This window comes from Conger conger, chromosome 1 (genome assembly GCF_963514075.1).
Source record: "Conger conger chromosome 1, fConCon1.1, whole genome shotgun sequence".
In the NCBI taxonomy this organism is placed as follows: domain Eukaryota; kingdom Metazoa; phylum Chordata; class Actinopteri; order Anguilliformes; family Congridae; genus Conger; species Conger conger.
In genome coordinates, this window is record NC_083760.1 from 9,804,257 (window position 1) to 9,826,069 (window position 21,813).

A 21,813-nucleotide genomic window follows, 5' to 3' on the forward strand; every position below is an offset into this window, starting at 1 on the left:
GGGCTTCGACATTAAATACGGAACGATTAAATGGAAAAAAAACCCTTAACGCTGTATGCTTCTTTGATGTTTATTTCCTGCGTAGTCTCACCTAGACGGTGCCATTTTCTCTGTGAATGACACAGTTCCTGATACAGTAGCATCATTTTTAGTGCGTGGAGGGCTGAATTGGGATTTCTGTGTTTGCGGTACTAATGCGCGCCACCGAGTGCAATGCAGCAACGTGCGCGCTCTCGCGGTTATCCCCCGCCCCCCTTCAGTCCAGCCAGCGAGCGGAGTCGAGCGGAGCCTGCTCAGTGCAGAATGGCGGCTCTTTTGGAAACCGTGCTTCTGGGGAAAGTGGAGACGAGCAAGGCCGTGCAGTGGCTTAAATACGGGCAGGTTGGTGAATGAACAGCATATTCTACGTGAACACCTGCAGACGCACCCAGGCGTGGTAACAGTGACAAGATAACGGAGTGACACTTCGCGTTTGCACCATAAACTTGTTTACAGTGCGCTGATTTTTCCAACGTTAGTTAGCCTAGGTAGCTAGCTAGCTAGCGAGTTTCCTAACTGTGTGCAATCAATTGCTCTCTTTTTCTTGCTCTCCAGTGCCCGAAGGTGGTGCGCAGCAGTAAATATACTCGTCTTACTTTAAAATGTCCAAATGCACGAAACAGAACTACATGAGGCAAAAATCTTGACTCGTTTGTTCTGTCATAACACCGGACTCTTGTTGCTTCACTTGTTGGAGATGGTCAAAACTTGTTGGCTAACTATACGTGGCGAGACAGTGCACTGCAAGTTATGGTCCTTTCCTTTTGACCTGGACCAGACTGTATCCGTCGCACCGAGCTTGATAACGTTACGAATCATATTTTAAAACGGTTAATGTTGACCTTGTTAAACTCAAGCCTTGAAAATAAACTCGTAGTAGGAAAAATATTTGGCTGCATATAACTCGAGTTCCAGTTTTACGGTTGCCACTGTTGTATCATTTCCAAGAACTTGTGATGCACTTGTCACTATGTTTATGCCAACGTTTCCTTGCGTTCAGCCCCGCCTGTGCCTGTCTTGCGTTCTGACAGGAGGACGACGACGACGACTCGGAGGCCCTGGTGAAGCTCCATGTGCCAAGACAAGACTTTGTGCCTTTCCTTTTGAACTTCCTTCGCGAGCAGAGCAGCCACGCCCTGACCAATGGGCCCGCCACGCCGGCCAAGACCCCCAGCTCCAGGCCCTTGCGTGGCCCCGGCTTCTCCAGCGAGCGCCGGGGCTCCCGGGCGGGCAGCGGGGGGGCCGGGCACCGCAGCGCCAGCCGGGTCCAGCTCTTCTCGCCCGCCCCGTCCGTGTCGCCCGTGAGCGGGGCTGAATTCGACGTGCCCTCCGGCTCCCAGTGCCTGAGCGGGATCAGCACCCTCAGCAGCCCCTCGTTCGGCGGAGGCTGGAGCCCCGCCGTCAGGGCCCTGCCCCCGGAGCGGAGGTCCGCCCAGCGGGCCAGCCTGGGCGACTTCATGCTGTCCCCGTCGGAGGCGGGCTCCCCCAGCCCCGTCCCGCAGCGCCGGGGCCGCAGGAGGAGCGGCGGGTCGGGGCCCCCTCAGGGCCGGCAGCCGGCGGGGAGGGGCGCGGGGGACGTGGGAAGGAGGGGCGGGGGTGGGGGTGGAGGTGGGGCGGGCGGCAGGTCGGACCCTGGCCTGACATCCCCTCCTCCCCCCCCGCAGCTCAACTTCAACAACATGGAGGACTTTCCCCCCGTCGGGGCGTCTCCCGTCTCGCCCAAGTGAGTGTCCCTCTCAGAACCCTTTCTTCTTAAAGGCTCTTATGTCTTCACGCAGAATGAAGCATTGTCTTCCCCTGGGCACCCATTCACTCTGAATACATAAATAATCATGTCTCATTTCGCTGACACTTTTATCCAAAGCGACTTGATTAGACTAAGTCCTCCTGGAGCAATGCAGGGTTAAGGGCCTTGCTCAAGGGCCCAACAGCTGTGCAGATCTCAGCGTGGCTACACCACAAATATGAACCACCAGCCCTCTGGGTCCCAGTCGTTGTACCTTTGCCACTGGGCTGCAGGCTGCCCCCGCTCTGTGCTGATTGAGTCTCTTCCCAGGCAAAGCAAGCCCTCCCGCCGGATCAACCCGACTCCGGTCAGTGCGGAGCGGCCCCTCTCCAAGCCCAAAAGCTGCTTCACCTCCACCCCCTTCTGCAAGCCCACCAGCCCTCCCGCTATCCCAGAGGGCAACGGGGCGCTGCCCGCTCAGGCGTTCTCCGGAAGCCTGGAGGAAGAGAGGGAGCTCCTGAGGAGAGAGAAGTATGTATGGAGAACAGGCGTTAGGAGGGGGTGTGCAGACCAGGGGAGAATATCACTTTGGACTATGTGATTAATGCACTGCAAAACAAAATTCTCAATCTCAACAAGAATTTTTGTCTTATATTTAAACTTTACTTAATAAGAGAGTTTTACACAACTGAAGACTTGCCAGTGGGGTAAGAAAATGTCACTTGTAAAGCAAACAGTAACTTAAACTAAGCAAACATTTTCTCCCTAAGAGAAAGAAGATAAGATTTTAGGTCTCATTGCAAGGCTAAAACTACTTAAGACAGACTTTTTTGTGGTGCATTGTCTCCCCCTCCCTGCTGTATCCTCCTCTCCTCTCCTCTTCTCCTCTCCTCTCCTCTCCTCTCCTCCTCTCCTCCTCTCCTCTCCTCTCGTCTCCTTGTCCTTCAGATCCAAACTGGCCCAGCAGTCCTCCTCTCCTCTGCCCGTTGCCACGGACCCCTGCACCCCCACGAAACCCGGGGGCAGGGCTGGGTCCCGGCCCGTTTGTGACCCCCAGCTGTGCTCCCCTGACCCCTCCAAGGTGACGTGTTCCTCAGCCCTGGACCTGCTGGCACAGCTGTACTGCTCCTGCATATCCGGTACGGGCCTGCTGGAAAACGCACACGCTTAACGTCATTCTAACGCAGGGTCTCAAACTCACTGCCACAGAGGGCCCTGTGTGTGCAGGGTTTCAGTCCAACCTGTTAACCCTTTCAGTCCTGACAGTGCCATATAGCACTCAAGCATAATTTACTACCGTAAAATCCCAAGAGTGCCATATGGAACTCTCGACCATTTACCTTTTCAACCAATCAAAATGGCTGCTATAATATTGTTTTGAGCCCCTATTAAGACCCTACTAAATTTTCTCAACTTTCTCAATTTTCTCATCCAAAGCCAGAAGGCCTTGGGATTGTGGGTGGAGCCACTTCATATTGGGCTTGGGACTGGAGGGTTAATTGATTCAAAGGAAATTAAATGCTCAAGAATGTTGGGAGTAGTATTCCAACATTTGGTAATGTAGCCTACTGCATTACTATTGTGTAATGCCGTGTGTGTGTGGTGTGTGGTGTGTGGTGTGTGGTGTGTGTGTGTGTGGTGTGTGGTGTGTGTGTGTGTGTGTGTGTGTGTGTGTGTGTGTGTGTGTGTGTGTGTGTGTGTGTGTGTGTGGTGTGCGTGTGCGTGTGCGTGTGTGTGTTTGTGTGCGTGTGTGATCCACAGAGAACCTGGTACCCAGCGTGTTCCTGGAGCTGTTCTTCGTGCTGCAGCTCCTGACGTCGCGAGCCGCGTCCGTGTCTGAGGAAGAGGATGAGGAAGAGGGCAAAGGACCAAAGGAAGGAGGAGCAGTGGGTGCGTTCTGGATCTGTACTTCTGTGAATTACATCTCACTCTGACTTGTACTGTTCGTTCATGTTCAGTTGTCACAGTGCCCCTTGTGTCTGGTTGAAGTTTTGCAGCCAACGTTGTCTTTTTTTATTTTATTTTTTTCTTCTTCTTTTTTTTTGCAGACGTGCTGGAGAAGCGATATTTCAGGAATCTGCACAACTGTGTGTATTTTGCAGTCCGGGTCCTGGAGAATCAGTTTGAGTGAGTCCCCTCACCTCCACTTCTTAGTGCAGAGTATAGTACTGGTTCTTAAACCTTTCTCCTGAACCGTAGTTTAAGAAACATCGGCATATAGAAGAGGTGTTCTGGGCGGCCTGTAGCGTAGCGGTTAAGGTACATGACTGGGATCCCCGGTGTGGCCACAATAAGGTCAACACAGCCGTTGGGCCCTTGAGCAAGGCCCTTAACCCTGCATTGCTCCAGGGGAGGATTGTTTCCTGCTTAGTATAATCAACTGTGTCGCTTTGGATAAAAGCGTCAGCCAATTGGCATGTAATGTAATGTGTTCCTGGATTTGAGTGCCCTGCAGTGACGCTGTGTGCCTCTCCCTGTCCCTCAGGCTGGTGTCTCACCTGGACAGGTGTACCCTGCGGCTCCTGGCGGAGAACGAGAGGGTGGGCTGTTTCTGCCCCTCCCTGAGAGAGCGCCTGGCCCAGGCTCAGGGGTCCAGCTCAGCCAAGGTTCAGAGCTCCCCTGGGGCCGTACTCCTCCTGTTAAAGCAGTGCATTTATACACACGCACATTTCACCACACATTTCATTACATTACAGGAACACACTGTCATTATGTTAGTATGCAGGAAATTAGCAGACGCTCTAATCCACAGCAACTTGGTTTCACACAGGAGTATTCACATAGTATCCATATATACAGTTAGATATATACCAAAGCAATTCTAGTGAAGTACATTGTTCAAAGGTATGATGGCAGTATACCTGGGAATCAAACCTATAACCTCTCTCCCTCCCTCTCTCCCTCTCTCCCTCTCTCTCTCCCTCTCTCCCTCTCTCCCTCCCTCCCTTCCTCTCTCTCTCCCTCTCTCTCCCTCTCTCTCTCCCCCTCTCCTCCAGGTGTCTCCCTCCATGCCTCCCTTCATCCAGTCCGTGCCTTTCCAGCCGGCCACTGATAACCGCTCCAACTTCAGCAGTGACCGGGCCTTCCACACCTTCAAGAAGCAGAGGTACAGCCCAGGCCTTACAGGATGAGCCCCTCAGCTGCCCCTGCCCCCCCTGTCCCTGCCCCTGCCCCTGCCCCCCCTGTCCCTGCCCCTGCCCCTGCCCCTGCCCCTGCCCCTGCCCCTGCCCCTGTCCCTGTCCCTGTCCCTGTCCCTGTCCCTGTCCCTGCTTCTGCCCCTGCCCCTGCCCCTACCCCTGCCCCTGCCCCTACCCCTGCCCCTACCCCTGCCCCTGCCCCTGCCCCTGCCCCTGCCCCTGCCCCTGTCCCTGTCCCTGCCCCTACCCTGCCTCTACCCTGCCTCTTCCCCTTCCCCTTCCCCTTCCCCTTCCCCTTCCCCTTCCCCTGTCCCTGTCCCTGTCCCTGTCCCTGTCCCTGTCCCTGCCCCTACCCCTGCCCCTGCCCCTACCCCTGCCCCTGCCCCTGCCCCTGCCCCTGCCCCTGTCCCTGTCCCTGCCCCTACCCTGCCTCTACCCTGCCTCTTCCTCTTCCTCTTCCCCTTCCCCTTCCCCTTCCCCTTCCCCTTCCCCTGTCCCTGCCCCTGCCCCTGCCCCTGCCCCTGCCCCTGTCCCTGTCCCTGTCCCTGCCCCTACCCTGCCTCTACCCTGCCTCTTCCTCTTCCTCTTCCTCTTCCCCTTCCCCTTCCCCTTCCCCTTCCCCTTCCCCTTCCCCTTCCCCTTCCCCTGTCCCTGTCCCTGTCCCTGTCCCTGTCCCTGTCCCTGTCCCTGCCCCTGCCCCTGCCCCTGCCCCTGCCCCTGCCCCTGCCCCTGCCCCTGTCTGTCCCTGTCCCTGTCCCTGTCCCTGCCCCTGCCCCTGCCCCTGCCCCTGCCCCTGCTTCTGCTTCTGCCCCTGCCCCGAATACTCTCCTGCAGATTCTTAAACACTTTGAAAAAATGTTTTGTTTTGAGTCTTTCAGAAATAATTGCCATTGTAACTGGTCAAATTTAAAGACCCACACGCATAAGCATTCTCTTCATGGTTGTAGGATCTGAAACGCCCACAAAATGTTCCCAAAGAGCGCTCTTTGTGTTAACGCTCTCACTGTGTTAACATTTGGCAACATCGTTCGATAATTATGGCGAGGCATACAACATTTTACGTGGGAAATCGCTTCACAAAAACTGAAAAATAGCAGTTGGACACTAAAATATTCATACTTCGACCAAAATTGCCATTGTTTTGCTTGGATGAGTATGAACACAAAGTGAAAGCTCCAGGATGATATGAAAAGCTCAAAAAACATTTAAAAAAGTAACTGCCGTAGTAACGGGTGAAATGGAAACGGTGTTGCGGTGTCTTGCAGGGACATATTCTACGAGCTCCTGCGGGAATGGGAGGATTGTCACCGCGAGCAGGGCTGGGAGTTTGAGCGAGCGCTGGGCTTCAGGGTCAGGTGAGCGGCCTGTTACGAGCCTCCTCTGGGTTTCACTTTTCTCTGCTCCTGCTGCTCTCGGCGGTGTGACCGCCATTTTGTGTCTCTCGCCCCTGTCTCAGAGGGATGGTGTGTCAGCTGACCACGGCGGGTAACCACGCCCACTTCGCACGGCTCTTCCAGAAGCAGCTGGTTCAGGTGAGGAGTTTGGGGGGGGGGGGGGGTTGGGGGGTGTCCATACACACATAGATACTCAAGCTACACCGAAACATTCATACAGCCTGAGAAACACATGTGCATATGCTTTATCTGCAAGCCATATGCACACACTCAACCTGAGTAATGCACACACACACACGCACACACACACACACACACACACACACACACTCCTTCATATGCACGCAAACATATACACACACACTCTCGCCCCCATGCGCACCTACACACAACACACTCTCTCCCATGTGCACACATACACACACACTGTCTCTCTCATGCATGCACGCACACACACACGCACGCACACTCCCACACACTCACACACACACACACACACACTGTCATTCTCACACACAAACACACACACACACACACACACACTGTCATTCTCACGCATGCACACACACACATACACACACACATACATACACACACAATGTCTCTCTCAAACACACACACACACACACACACACTATCTGTCTCACACACCCACACACACCCCTCTCCCTCTCTCTCCCTCCTGCCCAGATGTGTAAGGGCCCCCAGGTGCTGGGCTCCCCGGGCGACGCCCCGGACCCTGACCTGCTGGGCATGCTGGGAGCGGACAGCCTGGGGCGGCTGAAGCGTCTGCAGGAGCGGCTGATCCAGCCCCAGGGCCTGCTGGGGCCCTGCCCCCCGCCCTCCTTCCCCGGCCACCAGGAGTTCTTCAGGGACTTCCTGCAGTCAGCCAGCAGGTGGGGCTTTCACCAAACACCGCCTCTAACTCTAACTGTCATAACGCAGTGTTGTGTTTGAAAAGTACGTCTGAACTTCCCTGCACCTTAACTGGCTGTTCAGGGCTCCTCTAAGGAAACAAAAGTTTTTTGGTAGAGTTGGTAGGTTTAATGGAAAAGTTTAAAAAAAGGGATTGTAGTTAACAGTTTTACTTAAGTCCACTTCCACCTCCTGGGCACAGAAACTACAGTCACACATTCAGAGGTTTGTGTTAATCTGTAACTTGGCTGTTGCACATGAACCCTGTGTCTGAAAGGGCTAACCTGGCGGTGTGGGGGTCTGTGTGTCTGTCTGTCTGTGTGTGTGTGTGTCTCTGTGTGGAGGGGAGAGGTAAAATCTTTACTGAAACGCAATCATTTGTATTGGCGGCTCAGTTTCGACTGAACTCCTCCACACTAATGCCTGTATCCCTGACCCCCCCTGCAGCTGCCAGCTGAACCAGCACCTGACAGACAGCCTGGGTCAGCATCTCCTCCTGCTGGATGAGGTGGCCATCCTGGGGCCCGACGGAGCGCAGAGGGAGGGAGAGGGGGAGGGGGACATGGAGCAGCAGGTGAGAGAGAGAGGGAGAGAGATACGAAGCAGCAGCAGACCTGGGTCAAACATGACATTTGACATTACTTTTCTGTGCTTCACTGCTTTTGTCTGGTATATTGGAACCTATGAAACATTCTCAAAAAGTGCAAACCCCGCCTTCAGGTCCTCCTGACTGGCTCAGTTGCACCAGGCACAATCAATCAAGCACAGAAAAGTATTTGAATCCCAAACTATTACGCGTTTGACCCAGGTCTGAGCAGCAGGTTAAGAGGGGCGGAGCTCGATGCTACCTCAGGCTCTCGTGCCTGGAGTGTTTATAAAAACACGCGGGGTTACGCGGCGTGCGCTTGTGTTTGCGTCTCCTCCTCAGGACGAGAAGCAGCGGTTCTCCTCCGTGCTCCTCACCGCGCGCCTCCTGGCCAAGTTCCTGGGGTTCATCTCCTTCCTGCCCTACCGCACCTCCGAGCCCCCCGCCAGGGAGATCCAGGAGGCCTCCCTCTGCCTCCGCAGCAAGGTGGGCCGCTGGCCGAGTCTCTCCGTCACCTCAACGAGTCTGATTTTGAATAATTACTATATAATAATAATAATGATATTTTATATCCTAATATTGTATGTTAATATAGTTCCTTCATTCTTGTTTTGTTGCTGGACATGGTAGTAAATGTTGTCTCTTTATATTGGAAAAAAAGCTTCATCATCATATGCTTTAGAAGTCATTGGATATGACTTCATATACTTTCACCCCTGTAGAGTGGAGGGTCAGTGAAGTTCAGTTTTATTTGAATCGCTCTATTTACAAATGGCATTGTCACAAAGCAATTCAGAAATCCAGGCCTGAACCCACCAAGAGTACATTTAGGGTCACAACGACACAGAAAAACGGAAGAAACCTTGACCAGACTTGTAGAGGAAGCTGGTTCTCTCCTGCTTCAGAGTAGCTGCGACCTTTGCTGTTGCATGTTCTGCAGATGCTGGATACGTCTGTCTGTCCTTCTGCGTTTCTGACTGGATGTCACCTCCCCCCCCTCACACAGACCTCTCCCGTTCTGGACGTCTGCGCAGTGCTGCGCAGCTGTGTGCGCAGACGGCGTACGGTGCTCACGGTACCCTGGGTAGTGGAGTTCCTCTCCATGCTGGACTACAGCGGGCCCTATCTGCAGTGCTACAGACGGGCCCTGAGCCTGCTGCTGCGTCTCTACAGGTACGGCGGCTTCAGAGCGTATTCGGACCCCCTTTGCTGTGCTCCGGTACGTCCTGTTCGCTTGGATTATCCTTCAGCCGTGTCTCGAACTTGACTGGAGTGCTCCTGTGGCAAATTGATTAGACATCGTTATCTGTCATCGCAGCCTCCGCGCTCTAATCCCCGAGCATTAAAAGATCAGAACGGTATAAATGGGCCGGGCGTGCTTTCAGCTGATTGGTGGGTACAGATGCACGTGCTGATGTTGAGCTGGAGCGTTGCCCTGCCCGCTGACGCGGTGTGCTCCTCAGGGGGATGGTGCTGAGTCGGGACGGGGGCGAGAGCTCCCCCAGCCAGCCACGGGATGGGGACGTCAGCTACCTGAACCAGCTGCTGATCCTGGCCCTGCTGGGCTGGCTCTTCCAGGTGTGTGTGTGTGTGTGTGTGTGTGTGTGAGTGTGTGTGTGAGTGTGTGTGTGTGTGTGTGTGTGTGTTGCGTGTTGCGTGAGTGAGTGAGTGAGTGAGTGAGTGAGTGAGTGAGTGAGTGAGTGAGTGAGTGAGTGAGTGAGTGAGTGAGTGAGTGAGTGAGTGAGTGAGTGAGTGAGTGAGTGAGTGAAGTGGATAACTCTGGGGTTTGTCTCATTCTCAGATCATCTCACTCTCTCTGTCTCCCTTCTGGTGTCAGATCCCTGTGTTCCCTGAGGACCTCTTCTTCAGCAGTGATCTGGAGGAGACTGAGATGGTGGAGAAACCCGCTGCCTCCCAGGGGCTGGTGAGTGGATAGATCCTCAGTCCAGACGCGTCCCACTCTGGAGGTCACGGTTTATAGATATGATAAAGTGTCGTGGTTTGTAGATATGATCATCCACTCGGGAGTCCCTGGAGCAGTGGTACTCAGTCCAGGTGGGTATTTCCCAGAGCAGGATTACTGAGCTAACTGGATAACGGTGCTGGATAACGGTGCTAAGTGGAAAACCTGGAGCTTCAGTCCATGTTCTCGATCTGGGAGGGTTCTGGGTTTTCTTGGTGCCGTTATCCAGCTGCCTCAGTAATCCTGCTTTGTGAAACAGGGCCCTTATCCTGGAGCTCCACAGCCGTCGCTGGTTTTTCTTATTACTCGGCTCTTACAGAAGCTCACCTCTTGTGCAGTTTAATGTGGAACAATGGGACACGGTGTCATTGATGCAAAGCACCATTCAGCTACTTGAGTGCTAATAGCTCTCCCTTGTGGAGAAACTTCAGCCTGCTGTGAGTGAGAGAGTGAGAGAGTGAGAGAGTGAGAGACTGTGTGAGTGTGAGTGTGAGTGTGAGTGTGAGTGTGAGTGAGTGAGTGAGTGAGTGAGTGAGTGAGTGAGTGAGTGAGTGAGTGAGTGAGTGAGTGAGTGAGTGAGTGAGTGAGTGAGTGAGTGAGACATGTTAGAGAGAGTTACAAGCCAGGTCCATGAGGTTCTTCACATCTAGAAAAAACAAAAAAACAAAAAGACAGTACATCCAGTACTGAACAGCACACCCAGTACTGAACAGCCCTGCTCTGAAGTGTGGGACATCTCGTCACTGGTGCGCCTGTCTCTTGACTCGTCCTGCAGGACTGTCTCCCCCTGGTGGACCAGCAGCTCCTCTACACCTGCTGCCCTTTCCTGAGTGAGTGCACACACCCGACACGTTTGCGTTTTTGGGTCGATGCTCTGCTGGCCGTCCTCTGTAACGGCCGCTCCTCCCCTCCTCTCCTCCTCTCCTAGACGAGTTTCGCAAGCTGCTCGCCGCCTTCGTGGCAGGAAGCTCGTCCAAGAGCGGGGGCCTGATCCGCAAGATCACCCCGACCTCGGCCGAGCCCCGGGGACCCCCCGGCACAAAGGCACAGCAGAAGCTGCAGGTACCCCCCGAGTGAGGGACTGGGAGCTGGACGGGCACTGCGATTCAGTGCTAAATGTGACTGATATGGCACCTGTTCCTGTCTCTCTCTGTGTCTCTGTGCCTGTCTGTGTCCATATGCCTGTTTGTGTGTATCTGTGTCTGTGTGTGTCTATGTGTTTGTGTGTGGGTGTGTGTGTATATATGTATGTGTGTATGTTTGTCTCTGTATGTTTTTGTCTCTTTCTGTCGTCTGCCTGTCTCTCTGCCTCGGTCTGACTGCCTGTTTGTCTTTGTGCCTGTCTTTTTGTGTGTGCTTGTCTTTTTCTGCCTGCCTGCCTGTCTGTCTGTCTGTCCGTCTGACTGTCAGTCCGTCAGTCCGTCCGTCAGTCCGTCCGTCCGTCTGTCTGTCTCTCTGCCTCGGTCTGACTGCCTGTTTGTCTTTTTGTATGTGCCTGTCTGTTTCTGTCTGTCTGACTGTCTGTCTGTCTACCTGCCTGACTGCCTGCCTGACTGTCTGTCTGTCTGTCTGTCTCTCTGCAGGTGGAGCTGGAGCAGGCCTTCTTCCACAACCAGCCACCGTCCCTGCGGCGCACCGTAGACTTTGTGGCTGAGAGGGTGGCGTCCAACTGTGTCAAACACATCAAGTGAGCCCCGACCCCTCCCCCACTGTTTCTGTGTGAAAGACCAGGGTCTGTGTGCAAGGCCATGGCATGTTTATATAGGCCTTATCATTGTGATTGATGTAGCCCTGTGCCTAATGGGGGGGGTTTGACACTTTTTCTGTGTGTGTGTGCATGCATGTGTGTGTGTGCTTTTGGGTGTATGTGTGTGTGTGTGTGTGTGTGTGTATATATATATATGTTTGTGTGTGTGTGTGTGTGTGTGTGTATATATATGTTTGTGTGTGTGTGTATATGTTTGTGTGTGTGTGTGTATATGTTTGTGTGTGTGTGTGTGTGTGTGTATATATGTGTGTGTGTGTGTGTGTGTGTGTTTGTGTGTGTGTATGTTTGTGTGTGTATATGTGTGTGTGTGTGTGTGTATGTTTGTGTGTGTGTGTGTGGGTGTGTGTGTGTGTGTGTGTATATGTTTGTGTGTGTGTGTGTGTGTGTGTGTGTGTGTGTGTGTATATGTTTGTGTGTGTGTGTGTGTGTGTGTGTGTGTGTGTGTGTGTGTGTGTGTGACTGCAGGGCCACACTGGTCTCAGAGCTGGTGCGCAGTGGGGAGCAGGCCCTGCGGCAGAAGCTGGGCTCAGAGGACTGCAGCGCTCTGAAGCTGAGTGACTCTGTGTGCGCACAGCTGTGTGACCGGGGCAGGCAGGCGCTGGAGCGCGGAACCAGGTGTGACATCATCACTGTGACATCACCACTATGACATCACTCACCCAGGCCTCACCAGGCAGTATAGTGCTGGAAGTTGGTGTTTGCAGCCCCGGTGTAGCCACGATAACATATTAAGATATGCACAGCTCTCCGGGGGGAGATTGTCCCCAGCTTAGTCTAATCAACTGTTAGTCACATAAAAACTTTATCTAAATAACTGTAATGTAAAACTTAGTGTTAGAACTTAGAATTTAGTGTTAGAACTGGTGCCTGAGAAGCTTGTTGTGTTTGTGATACTTGGGTCCCAGTGTTACAGTGGCTATAATGTGCCCTGCTCCATGTAGTCCCATGTTGTTTAATGTAATATTTTAATTGGATGGTGCACTCCCATGTGACTGTCCAGAGTGCTGCTTGTGTGGCATTGACTCTGTCTCTCTGACCTTTGACCCCAGGTTCTGCAGTGAGAAGGGCCCGGAGGCTGTCCGAGTCCTACTGCCTGAGGAGACCTCCCCCTCCGTGAGTCTCACAGACTCCAGTCTCTGTACATGACAGTCCCCCATTACACTACACACCTCCCCTGCAATGAGTCTCACATTACAGTACACTACATTACACTACAGACCTCCCCCACAGTGAGTCTCACATTACAGTACACTACATTACACTACAGACCTCCCCCACAGTGAGTCTCACATTACAGTACACTACATTACACTACAGACCTCCCCCGCAGTGAGTCTCACATTACAGTACACTACATTACACTACAGACCTCCCCCGCAGTGAGTCTCACATTACAGTACACTACATTACACTACAGACCTCTCCTGCAGTGAGTCTCACAGACTGCACTACACTACATTACACTACAGACCTCCCCCGCAGTGAGTCTCACATTACAGTACACTACATTACACTACAGACCTCCCCCCCAGTGAGTCTCACATTACAGTACACTACATTACACTACAGACCTCCCCCGCAGTGAGTCTCACATTACAGTACACTACATTACACTACAGACCTCTCCTGCAGTGAGTCTCACAGACTGCACTACACTACATTACACTACAGACCTCCCCCGCAGTGAGTCTCACATTACAGTACACTACATTACACTACAGACCTCCCCCCCAGTGAGTCTCACATTACAGTACACTACATTACACTACAGACCTCCCCCCAGTGAGTCTCACATTACAGTACACTACATTACACTACAGACCTCCCCCGCAGTGAGTCTCACATTACAGTACACTACATTACACTACAGACCTCCCCCCCAGTGAGTCTCACATTACAGTATACTACATTACACTACAGACCTCCCCTGCAGTGAGTCTCACATTACAGTACACTACAGACCTCCCCTGCAATGAGTCTCACATTACAGTACACTACATTACACTACAGACCTCCCCTGCAATGAGTCTCACATTACATTACACTACATTACACTACAGACCTCCCCCGCAGTGAGTCTCACATTACAGTACACTACATTACACTACAGACCTCCCCTGCAATGAGTCTCCCAGACTACACTACCCTACACTAGATTACACTACAGACCTCCCCCTGCAGTGAGTCTCACATTACAGTACACTAGATTACACTACAGACCTCCCCTGCAGTGAGTCTCACATTACAGTACACTACATTACACTACAGACCTCCCCCTGCAGTGAGTCTCCCAGACTACACTACACTACATTACACTACAGACCTCCCCCTGCAGTGAGTCACAGACTACACTCCATTACACTACAGACCTCCCCCGCAGTGAGTCTCCCAGACTACACTACCCTACACTACATTACACTACAGACCTCCCACTGCAGTGAACATCACAGACTCCAGTCTCTGAACATTACACTCCCCCATTACACTACATTATATTACATTAAAACACATTACATTGCATGACACTACATTACAGTACAGTACTTTACAGTGTAGTTCATTACACTACATCACATTGTTGTAGCACCTTATACTACATTACTTTACCAGCAGATGCTCTTATCCAGAGCAAATTATAACAAGAAGACAAGTGCACAGATCAGGGTTAAGAGGCACAGTTACCCTAGAGTTTGGCGGAAAATCTTTTGAAAACCTGATCCTCTGTAAACTAGTTAAGCCTGTTATGGAAATTACAAGCGGATTACAATAGCAAGATGTAAATCTTCGCAAAACAACAAGATCACAATGCTAGAGTATAAAGAATTAAAAAATAAACGTACAGGCTTCCAATACGTTAGTACAGTTATTTTGTTTAAGAAGGTTTCCCACTTGCCACAAATCTTTATAGTCCTTGCATATCGTGTATGGTAAGGGAACCCCTGCAGTACATTCAATGACCTCCAGGGGTCCATAAACACACATTTTGAAAACCCAGGGCCTAAAATATACACAAGGAGTTTCCTGAGAGCAGTTAAATCCTGTTATCTGAGACACTTTACACATTTCTCTGTCATTCTGGGAACTGAGGAGAAGTCTGTATCTGTATGCTTCTGAGTGCTGAGGCAGGGGTGGCCTGTAGCATAGTGGTTAAGGTACATGACTGGGACCCGCAAGGTCGGCGGTTCGATCCCCGGTGTAGCCACAATAAGATCCGCACAGCCGTTGGGCCCTTGAGCAAGGCCCTTAACCCTGCATTGCTCCAGGGGAGGATTGTCTGCTGCTTAGTCTAATCAACTGTAAGTCGCTCTGGATAAGAGCGTCTGCCAAATGCCAATAATGTAATGTAATGAGACGCCTCACTGACATGCTCGTTGTGTTCTGCAGGTTCTGACCACGTCAGAGAACATCACCGTGCGTCTGGCCACGGAGAAAGCCTGTGATTGGCTGTCCACCAACATGACAGGTACTGAAGGGGGTGGGGCATCCATCCGGTAATGGTTTCAGCCTGAGAGTATGTGATATACAGAGACTGCGACACCAATGGGGGAAGATTCTGACACACAGGGCAGCATGTTCTCACACTGCTCATGGTTATTTGTGTCCTTGGTCACATGCCTAGTCACATGCATGACGAAGTCGTAAATTACATACGACAGTGGGCGCAATAGATCTTAGACTAGATTTCTTGGGAAATAAAAAATCATCTATATCTTTGTCCAGGTGTGCTTGGGGGAAAGAAATTGGAAATATGGAAAAAAACGTGTTTAATTCGTTCCGTGACCGAGCTCGTAACTCAATTTCCTCAAATTAATTTTCCCCATTGAAATTAATTGAAATGCCCTTAATCCGTTCAGGTCCCAAAAAACCACCCCAATTTTTTTGTTACGTGTTTTTAAATAAGAAAAATAGCACTGTATTGTATAAAAACATAATAAAACATAATGAAAGAGAATGTAAAGAAATAAAATGGTTTTATAAAGTATAATTACTGTACGTACCTTAATTGCTCCATTTTTTTTTCACTTCACTTTCGCTTAACTTAATCTTCGCCACGCTTAATCTTCGCCACGCTTTCCTCACTTTAATTGAAATGCTATTAATCCGTTCCAGCCCCCAAAAAAACACCCACATTTTTTTGTTACATGTTTTTAAATAAGAAAAATAGCACTGTATTGTATAAAAACATAATAAAACAAAATAAATAGAATGTAAAGAAATAAACTGGTTTTCCTTAATTGCTACAAATTTTTTTTTTTTCATTTCACTTTCGCTAAACTTAATCTTCACTGTTTTTTTTTTTGCTTTTTCGCCATGCTTTCCTTACTTTCATCTGCAGGGCGTTTCAATAAAAACCTGTCCAAGGAGGTTTGTTTCTTCCTCCCTTTCAGAATGTTTCGGAAATGAGTTAGGCAGGTGTCATTAAATAGCGCAGACGCACGACCAGTTGCAACTTTTTCCGGGTGTTTCCTTTCAATAAACTATGAAAGTCTCTCCCACGTTCACTTTCGCTCGCTCGTACCTCAAATTTTGGCTCGCAACACAAAGCAAAAAATCGACCGAGCGACGGCTCGTAACTCGGAAAACTCGTAAGTTGGTGCGCTCGTAAGTCAAGCTACCACTGTATATGTAGCATAAATTGAACCCTCCTGTAGGTTATCATTTCACCCCTAATCTGGCAACACCTGATTCTACTAAATAGCAGCTCGGCAAGATCTCTATCTGTCGAGAGAGGTGTGCTTTGTTAGTGTTGGAGTGAAAACCTACAGGACGGTAGATCTCCAGGAACAGGGCTGGGAACCTCTGCTGTAAAGTGTTCTGCCAAAACAAACTTGGTTTTAACCTTGTGGATGTGGAGGGGGGCCTCAGGCTATTGGATTTCACAGCATAACTGACCTCATACGAGTAATAGCCCGGTCTGAATTCTCCCCGCTCCCCAGCCCTGATTAAACGGGAGTGGAAGACAGCGTTTGATCGCCTGATGAAGACCCTTCCCACCTCTACCCCTGGGGAAGGGGAAGGGGTCACAGCGGGGGCCGTGAAACCACAGCCCCCTGCCCAAGGAGGGGACCCCAGCACCCTGTGCACCCAGGACTGCACCCACAACGCCCCTCTACCGTCTGACGTCATCATCGAGATCAAGGTGCCGACCCGCTCACTGTTTACGCGCGCGCGCGCGTGTGTGTGTGTGTGTGTGTGTGTGTGTGTGTGTGTGTGTGTGTGTGTGTGTGTGTGTGTGTGTGTGTGTGCGTGCAGGCATGCGTGTGTGTGTGTGTTGCAGAGTCAAAATTGAGAAAAGAATATCACCCCATTGCTTTTATGCTCCCAAGGGATCTAATTAATTAAATTTGATGATGATGGTAATGAATGTGGGTATGATGATGATGATGGTGGTGATGATGAATGTGAGTATGATGATGATGATGATGATGATGGTGCTGATGATGATGATGGTGATGATGATGGGGATGGTGGTGATGGTGATGAATGTGAGTGTGATGATGATGATGATGGTGATGATGATGAATGTGAGTATAATGTCGATGATGATAGCGGAGGTGTGTCTGTTACAGGAGGTTCTGAGCATCATCGTGGGCCCCAGGTCTGAGGGCGAGTGGCGGGGTGTTCAGCCCCTGGAGGAGCTGGTGCTGAGGCTGGGGCAGTCCCTGAGCTGCAGGAAGGTACGGGAGTCTCCACGGCTCATCTGGCCTTCAGCACACTTTTTCAGCAAGTGATGCCATTACCACACTGCTATAAACAGGACCTGAAGTACCTGCTCACTCATGTGTATCAGACATGAGGTAGACCTGAGGATCTAAATGAAACGTGCTCCAGAAATGCGTGGGGCTTTCCTTCTTTTTACAGTAGCTTTCCCCTATAACTCCAGCGCCTGTACAAAGACTGGGATGTGTTTATTTTTTTGTTTTTATACCTTGGCTTTCAGCCTTGGCTTTCACTCGCATTGTCCAGCAGAGCCCAGCACCGACCAGCAGACATGATTGACGCCTCTCTCCTCTCTCCTCTCCTGCCCACAGTTCCTGTCCCCGGTGTCGGAGCAGATGCTGATTCGCTGCAGCGTTCTGCTGGCCCACAGTCTGGGTGAGAAATGGGTGGGGCCAGCCTGGGGCGGGGTCAGGGGAGGAGCCAGTCTGGCTGGGGCGCGGTTCGATAGAGGCGGAACACATTTCTGCTCTGCCCTGACGTATGTTCAAGACGGCGAACTATGCTTGCAGCAAACCGTTATTGTTGAACGATTTTAAAGGAACATCCTTTTCCACCTACGACTTTTTAATACAAATGGATGCAACTTAGGTCTTACAATGGCAGCCAGCTGAGTCAACCTGTGAAATATTACATTGATAAAACTGTGTCATAATACAGTGGGCGACATGGCTCAGGCAGTAAGAGCAGTTGTCTGGCAGTCGGAGGGTTGCCGGTTCGATCCCCCGCCCGGGCTGTGTCGAAGTGTCCCTGAGCAAGACACCTAACCCCCAAATGCTCCTGACGAGCCGGTCGGCACCTTGCATGGCAGCCAATCGCCGTCGGTGTGCGAGTGTGTGTATGAATGGGTGAATGAGAAGCATCAATTGTACAGTGCTTTGGATAAAGGCGCTATATAAATGCCAACCATTTACCATAATAGCCAAACTTTTGCTCTCTGCGTTTTACCCCATCTGCAGCATTTTTGTTTGAACAGAAAAAAGTTTGAATATGTTGGCGGACCTTAGCGAACATTTGCCATCTTGAACACGTCTGGTCTGGAGGGGGCTGTGCCTCAGCAGGTTTTCCATCTGTTTACAATGAACACAAGCAGAGCAGAGAACCGTGAGAGAGTTTAACCTGGAATTCGAACCCGGGGAGAGACCAGGCCTCCGGGGCCCAATGAAGGCAAGCCGGAGGTCCAGACATCACATTCGGACATAAATTCAGTGGTCTTGAGCCCCGTGAAAAATGTCTAAAGTCCTCCGGTTCAGGTAGAATAAATAAAGGACTAGAATGTTCTCGAGAATAACACTGCAGCAAAGGTGCTTTGATGTGCTTGAATGTGTTTGTTGAGGGATTTCGCCAGTTTTCTTGCAAAGCTCCGCAGGTCCACGTTTCATGTAAAGTACGCCCTTGTTTTGGTTTTGGGTTGGGTTTGAAAGGGATATTCCTGGGACAGAAGTGACCTTCAGGGAGATTGATGCCCATTTATATTGAGCAGAGATGGCCCTCAATGCTGGTAGTACTGCTGAATTTATCTTCTACCTGATAATTAATTGATCAATTAATGCCCCTGATTGGCCAGAAATTTTAGAGGGGAGGGATTAAGACTAGCAGTGCTACTGGCCTCGAGGGCCACAGTTACATTACATACATTATTGGCATTTGGCAGACGCTCTTATCCAGAGCGACGTACAACAAAGTGCATACCCATAACCAGGGCTAAGTGCGCTGAAAGACCCTAGAGGGAAGTACAATTTCAATTGCTACCCGTACAACAAAGATAAGGACCAAGGCCTATTTTTCATTTTATTTTTATTTTTCTTAAACAAATAAACAAACAACAAAGCAAAAGTGACCAAACTTAACTATCCAAATACTGCTTACCTAGCCAACTAAAAATACCGAAACACTACGTAAATCACAAAGACAACAATTCAGGTTCACAGGGAGGTAGGGAGGGATGGGGAGAGGTGCTGCTTGAAGAGGTGCGTCTTCAGTTTGCGCTTGAAGGTGGGGAGAGATTGTACAGTTCTGACCTCAACGGGGAGTTCGTTCCACCACCGTGGAGCCAGAACAGACAGTAGTCGTGAGACCACAGTTGTATATTTAGTTGTCTATAGTAGTTTTATGGGTCATTGTGGGAATTGAATCTTGAAGGACATTGGCGGCCAGTGTGGGGGGACCTGTATTCTGTGGATGGAGGAATGGATTTCTCATCAGAGTGCTGATGGTTGAGAAGACTGAGGCTGTGCTTGTTTTGGGCGCAGTGTCCGCGGAGTTACCCCTGACCCCGCCAGCAGAGGGCGCCGGGGCCGATGACTCCGGGGCAGGCGGGGGCTGTCCCACCCGGGCCCTCCTGCAGCAGCTGGTTGACCTGTGGGGGCGAGAGCAGGGTCCCCCGGCCCCACTCCACCTGCTGTTCAGAGACGCGTCCCTGGCTGCTGTCCTCCGCGCTACGGACACGCAGGTGAGTCACGTGACCACACGTGGTCATGTGACCTGTGTGAGATCCAAGTGGGTACCTCGCATTGTGATCACAGGACATGCAGGCCAGTACACATGACTGTGTGTGTGTGTGTGTGTGTGTGTGTGTGTGTGTGTGTGTGTTTATCTGTCTTTCTATGTGAGTGGGTATGCATGTGTTAACAAGGCTGCACATTTGCCTTTGGTATATTTTAATGTTAACCCCTTCAATACTTGTTTGGATTGGTCCTCTCTCTTCCTGCAGTGGCAGAACTTCCTCTTCCTGGTCCGGCAGCTACTGCAGAAGGAGCTGCTACGAGAGGAAGAGGTGTCAAAGCTGCCCTGGCCAACAGTAAGTGATGCACGAACACACACGCCTTGTGAATGAGAGACGTCAGAGGAGAATGGCCAGGCTGGCCAAAGCTGACAGGAAGGTGACAGTAATGCAAATAACCACACGTGGCATGCAGAAGAGCATCTCTGAACACACAACGCATCTTAACTCCATCCATCCATTATCTTAACACGCTCATCCTGAACGGGGTCACGGGGGGGCTGGAGCCTATCCCAGCATACATTGGGTGAAAGCATCATAACTCTAATAACCTAATAAAGTGCTCGGTGAGTGCATATACGTTATACACAAATCACTGCAGTGCACTATGGGGGGAAAAAAACAAAACAACTTTTCTGTTAAATACAAAATGGTTGAATTTAAACGATTTGTGTTTGATGTCAGGTCCGTGAGACGCTTGTTTACCTTGCCTACACATTCTGTCTTTCAGGACTCCGTTGACAGGATCCAGGAGTGGACCTCTGCCCTCTCTCAGCCCCTCCCCTCTCCTGCCCGCACAGAGACACTCTGCAGAGCTCAGAGTGACCAGCAGGGGGAGCACACTGACAGGGAGCAAGCGGTGGCCCCTCTCTGAACACTAGTCTCTGGAGAAAAACACCTGTGCTCTAACTCCAGAGCGGTGCCATACTCCAGTCCTGGAGGGCAGCAGTGCATGCTGGTGGTGATTAATTTAAGTCATTGATTGGCTAAAGAATCCACACATCTTGTTCTCCGGGTCTTATTTGGCTGCTGGTTAAAAGGAGAGACCACAAATACCTACAGACGCTGCAGCCCTCTTGGACTCTAAGGTGTACATATCCAAATGACCCACTGATGGGCGTTGTTAAGTGTTGAATCGGCCTGTGCCAAAGTTGTGTCCCCCTCCGGTCCTTCATTGTTGACACGTATTTCTTGGTCTTCCTCACTTTACAGCGAAGGACCTGTAGTCTGAGAATGTCCCCCTCTTAGTTATTCCGTGTTGAGGTGAGAACATAAACCAGAAATTCTGGTATACAGGATTAACCCTTCTGCCATAGACAGAGTGACCTTGGTGGGGCTTGCACTATGAATGAAAGCTGGAATTTAGCCAGATAAGGACTTGACAGATTCAGCTTGTGAGTTGATGAGAAAAGACATATGCACATTTCCACTCTACACAGTTTATACGGCACATTGTTATCTTACGTATTGTTTGGAGAGTTGGAACAGTTTTTAAAATTGTGTTTCTTCTGTTGCCTACCAATTGTCAGTCTTGGTTTTGAGTTCTGAATGTCTTGTCTATGTGCATATCCCATGAATGCTTTTTGAATGCATTTGTGATGGACATTTGTAGTTCATATTGGACTTGTAATTTGAATACTACTTTTAAGCCTTTTTTTCGTATACTGTGATGAATAAATAATAAATAAACTGCTTAACAAGTAATTATTTTTATTATTGTTTTTACAATAACTTTGCATCCACTAAAAATGTTCCCAATTCCAAAGGGTGTCAGCACAATGAACATTTAAGGAGAATGCGTTTGTACTTTGTGAGCTAGCCGTTATGTTCTTGAAAAGGTCGGATATATTACCGTAAAATCTTGCTGATCTGTATGAACTCAAACAAGCAGGCTCCGAACTTGTTTATCAGAAAATCACTTCTCTCGAAGCTTATCGGACCTTCACGCATGGAAGTCATATTGCAATTAGAAAGGAAAACACGTTTTCTCCCGGGAATTGAACAGTAGAGCCAGTAGCGCCGCTCTTCTTGATCAAATGCTTCCATCCAGGTTATCTAATTTTG

General features: G+C 50.4%; 1 protein-coding gene across 2 annotated transcripts; it reads left to right on the forward strand.

Moving 5' to 3' along the window:
• The first annotated feature begins 268 nt into the window (after nucleotides 1-268).
• On the forward strand, nucleotides 269-21,453 carry cdan1 (codanin 1). 2 transcript variants are annotated; one of them, XM_061240070.1, is made up of 28 exons: nucleotides 269-381; nucleotides 1,071-1,762; nucleotides 2,096-2,296; nucleotides 2,714-2,904; nucleotides 3,527-3,655; nucleotides 3,814-3,892; nucleotides 4,251-4,371; nucleotides 4,762-4,871; nucleotides 6,168-6,257; nucleotides 6,359-6,434; nucleotides 6,987-7,192; nucleotides 7,659-7,785; nucleotides 8,140-8,283; nucleotides 8,804-8,970; nucleotides 9,261-9,375; nucleotides 9,635-9,721; nucleotides 10,536-10,590; nucleotides 10,689-10,822; nucleotides 11,344-11,447; nucleotides 11,994-12,143; nucleotides 12,578-12,641; nucleotides 14,913-14,991; nucleotides 16,466-16,668; nucleotides 17,099-17,206; nucleotides 17,561-17,624; nucleotides 19,499-19,698; nucleotides 19,960-20,046; nucleotides 20,480-21,453. In XM_061240070.1, exons 1-28 carry the CDS (start codon nucleotides 304-306, stop codon nucleotides 20,621-20,623), a joined length of 4,005 nt encoding a protein of 1,334 aa, XP_061096054.1. In that variant the 5' UTR covers nucleotides 269-303; the 3' UTR covers nucleotides 20,624-21,453. The 2 variants fall into 2 exon arrangements, with proteins under 2 accessions (XP_061096054.1, XP_061096062.1); XM_061240078.1 differs by having other exon boundaries at nucleotides 279-381; nucleotides 1,074-1,762.
• Nucleotides 21,454-21,813: the final 360 nt, after the last annotated feature.

What these genes read in the sequence shown, in the direction of transcription:
- cdan1 (XM_061240070.1), top strand. Translation starts at nt 304, where the DNA reads ATGGCGGCTCTTTTGGAAACCGTGCTTCTGGGGAAAGTGGAGACGAGC. An exon ending in TCCAGAAGCAGCTGGTTCAG is followed by an intron (nt 6,435 to 6,986) that starts GTGAGGAGTTTG and finishes CCTCCTGCCCAG; the next exon opens with ATGTGTAAGGGCCCCCAGGT. An exon ending in CACCTGCTGCCCTTTCCTGA is followed by an intron (nt 10,591 to 10,688) that starts GTGAGTGCACAC and finishes CTCCTCTCCTAG; the next exon opens with ACGAGTTTCGCAAGCTGCTC.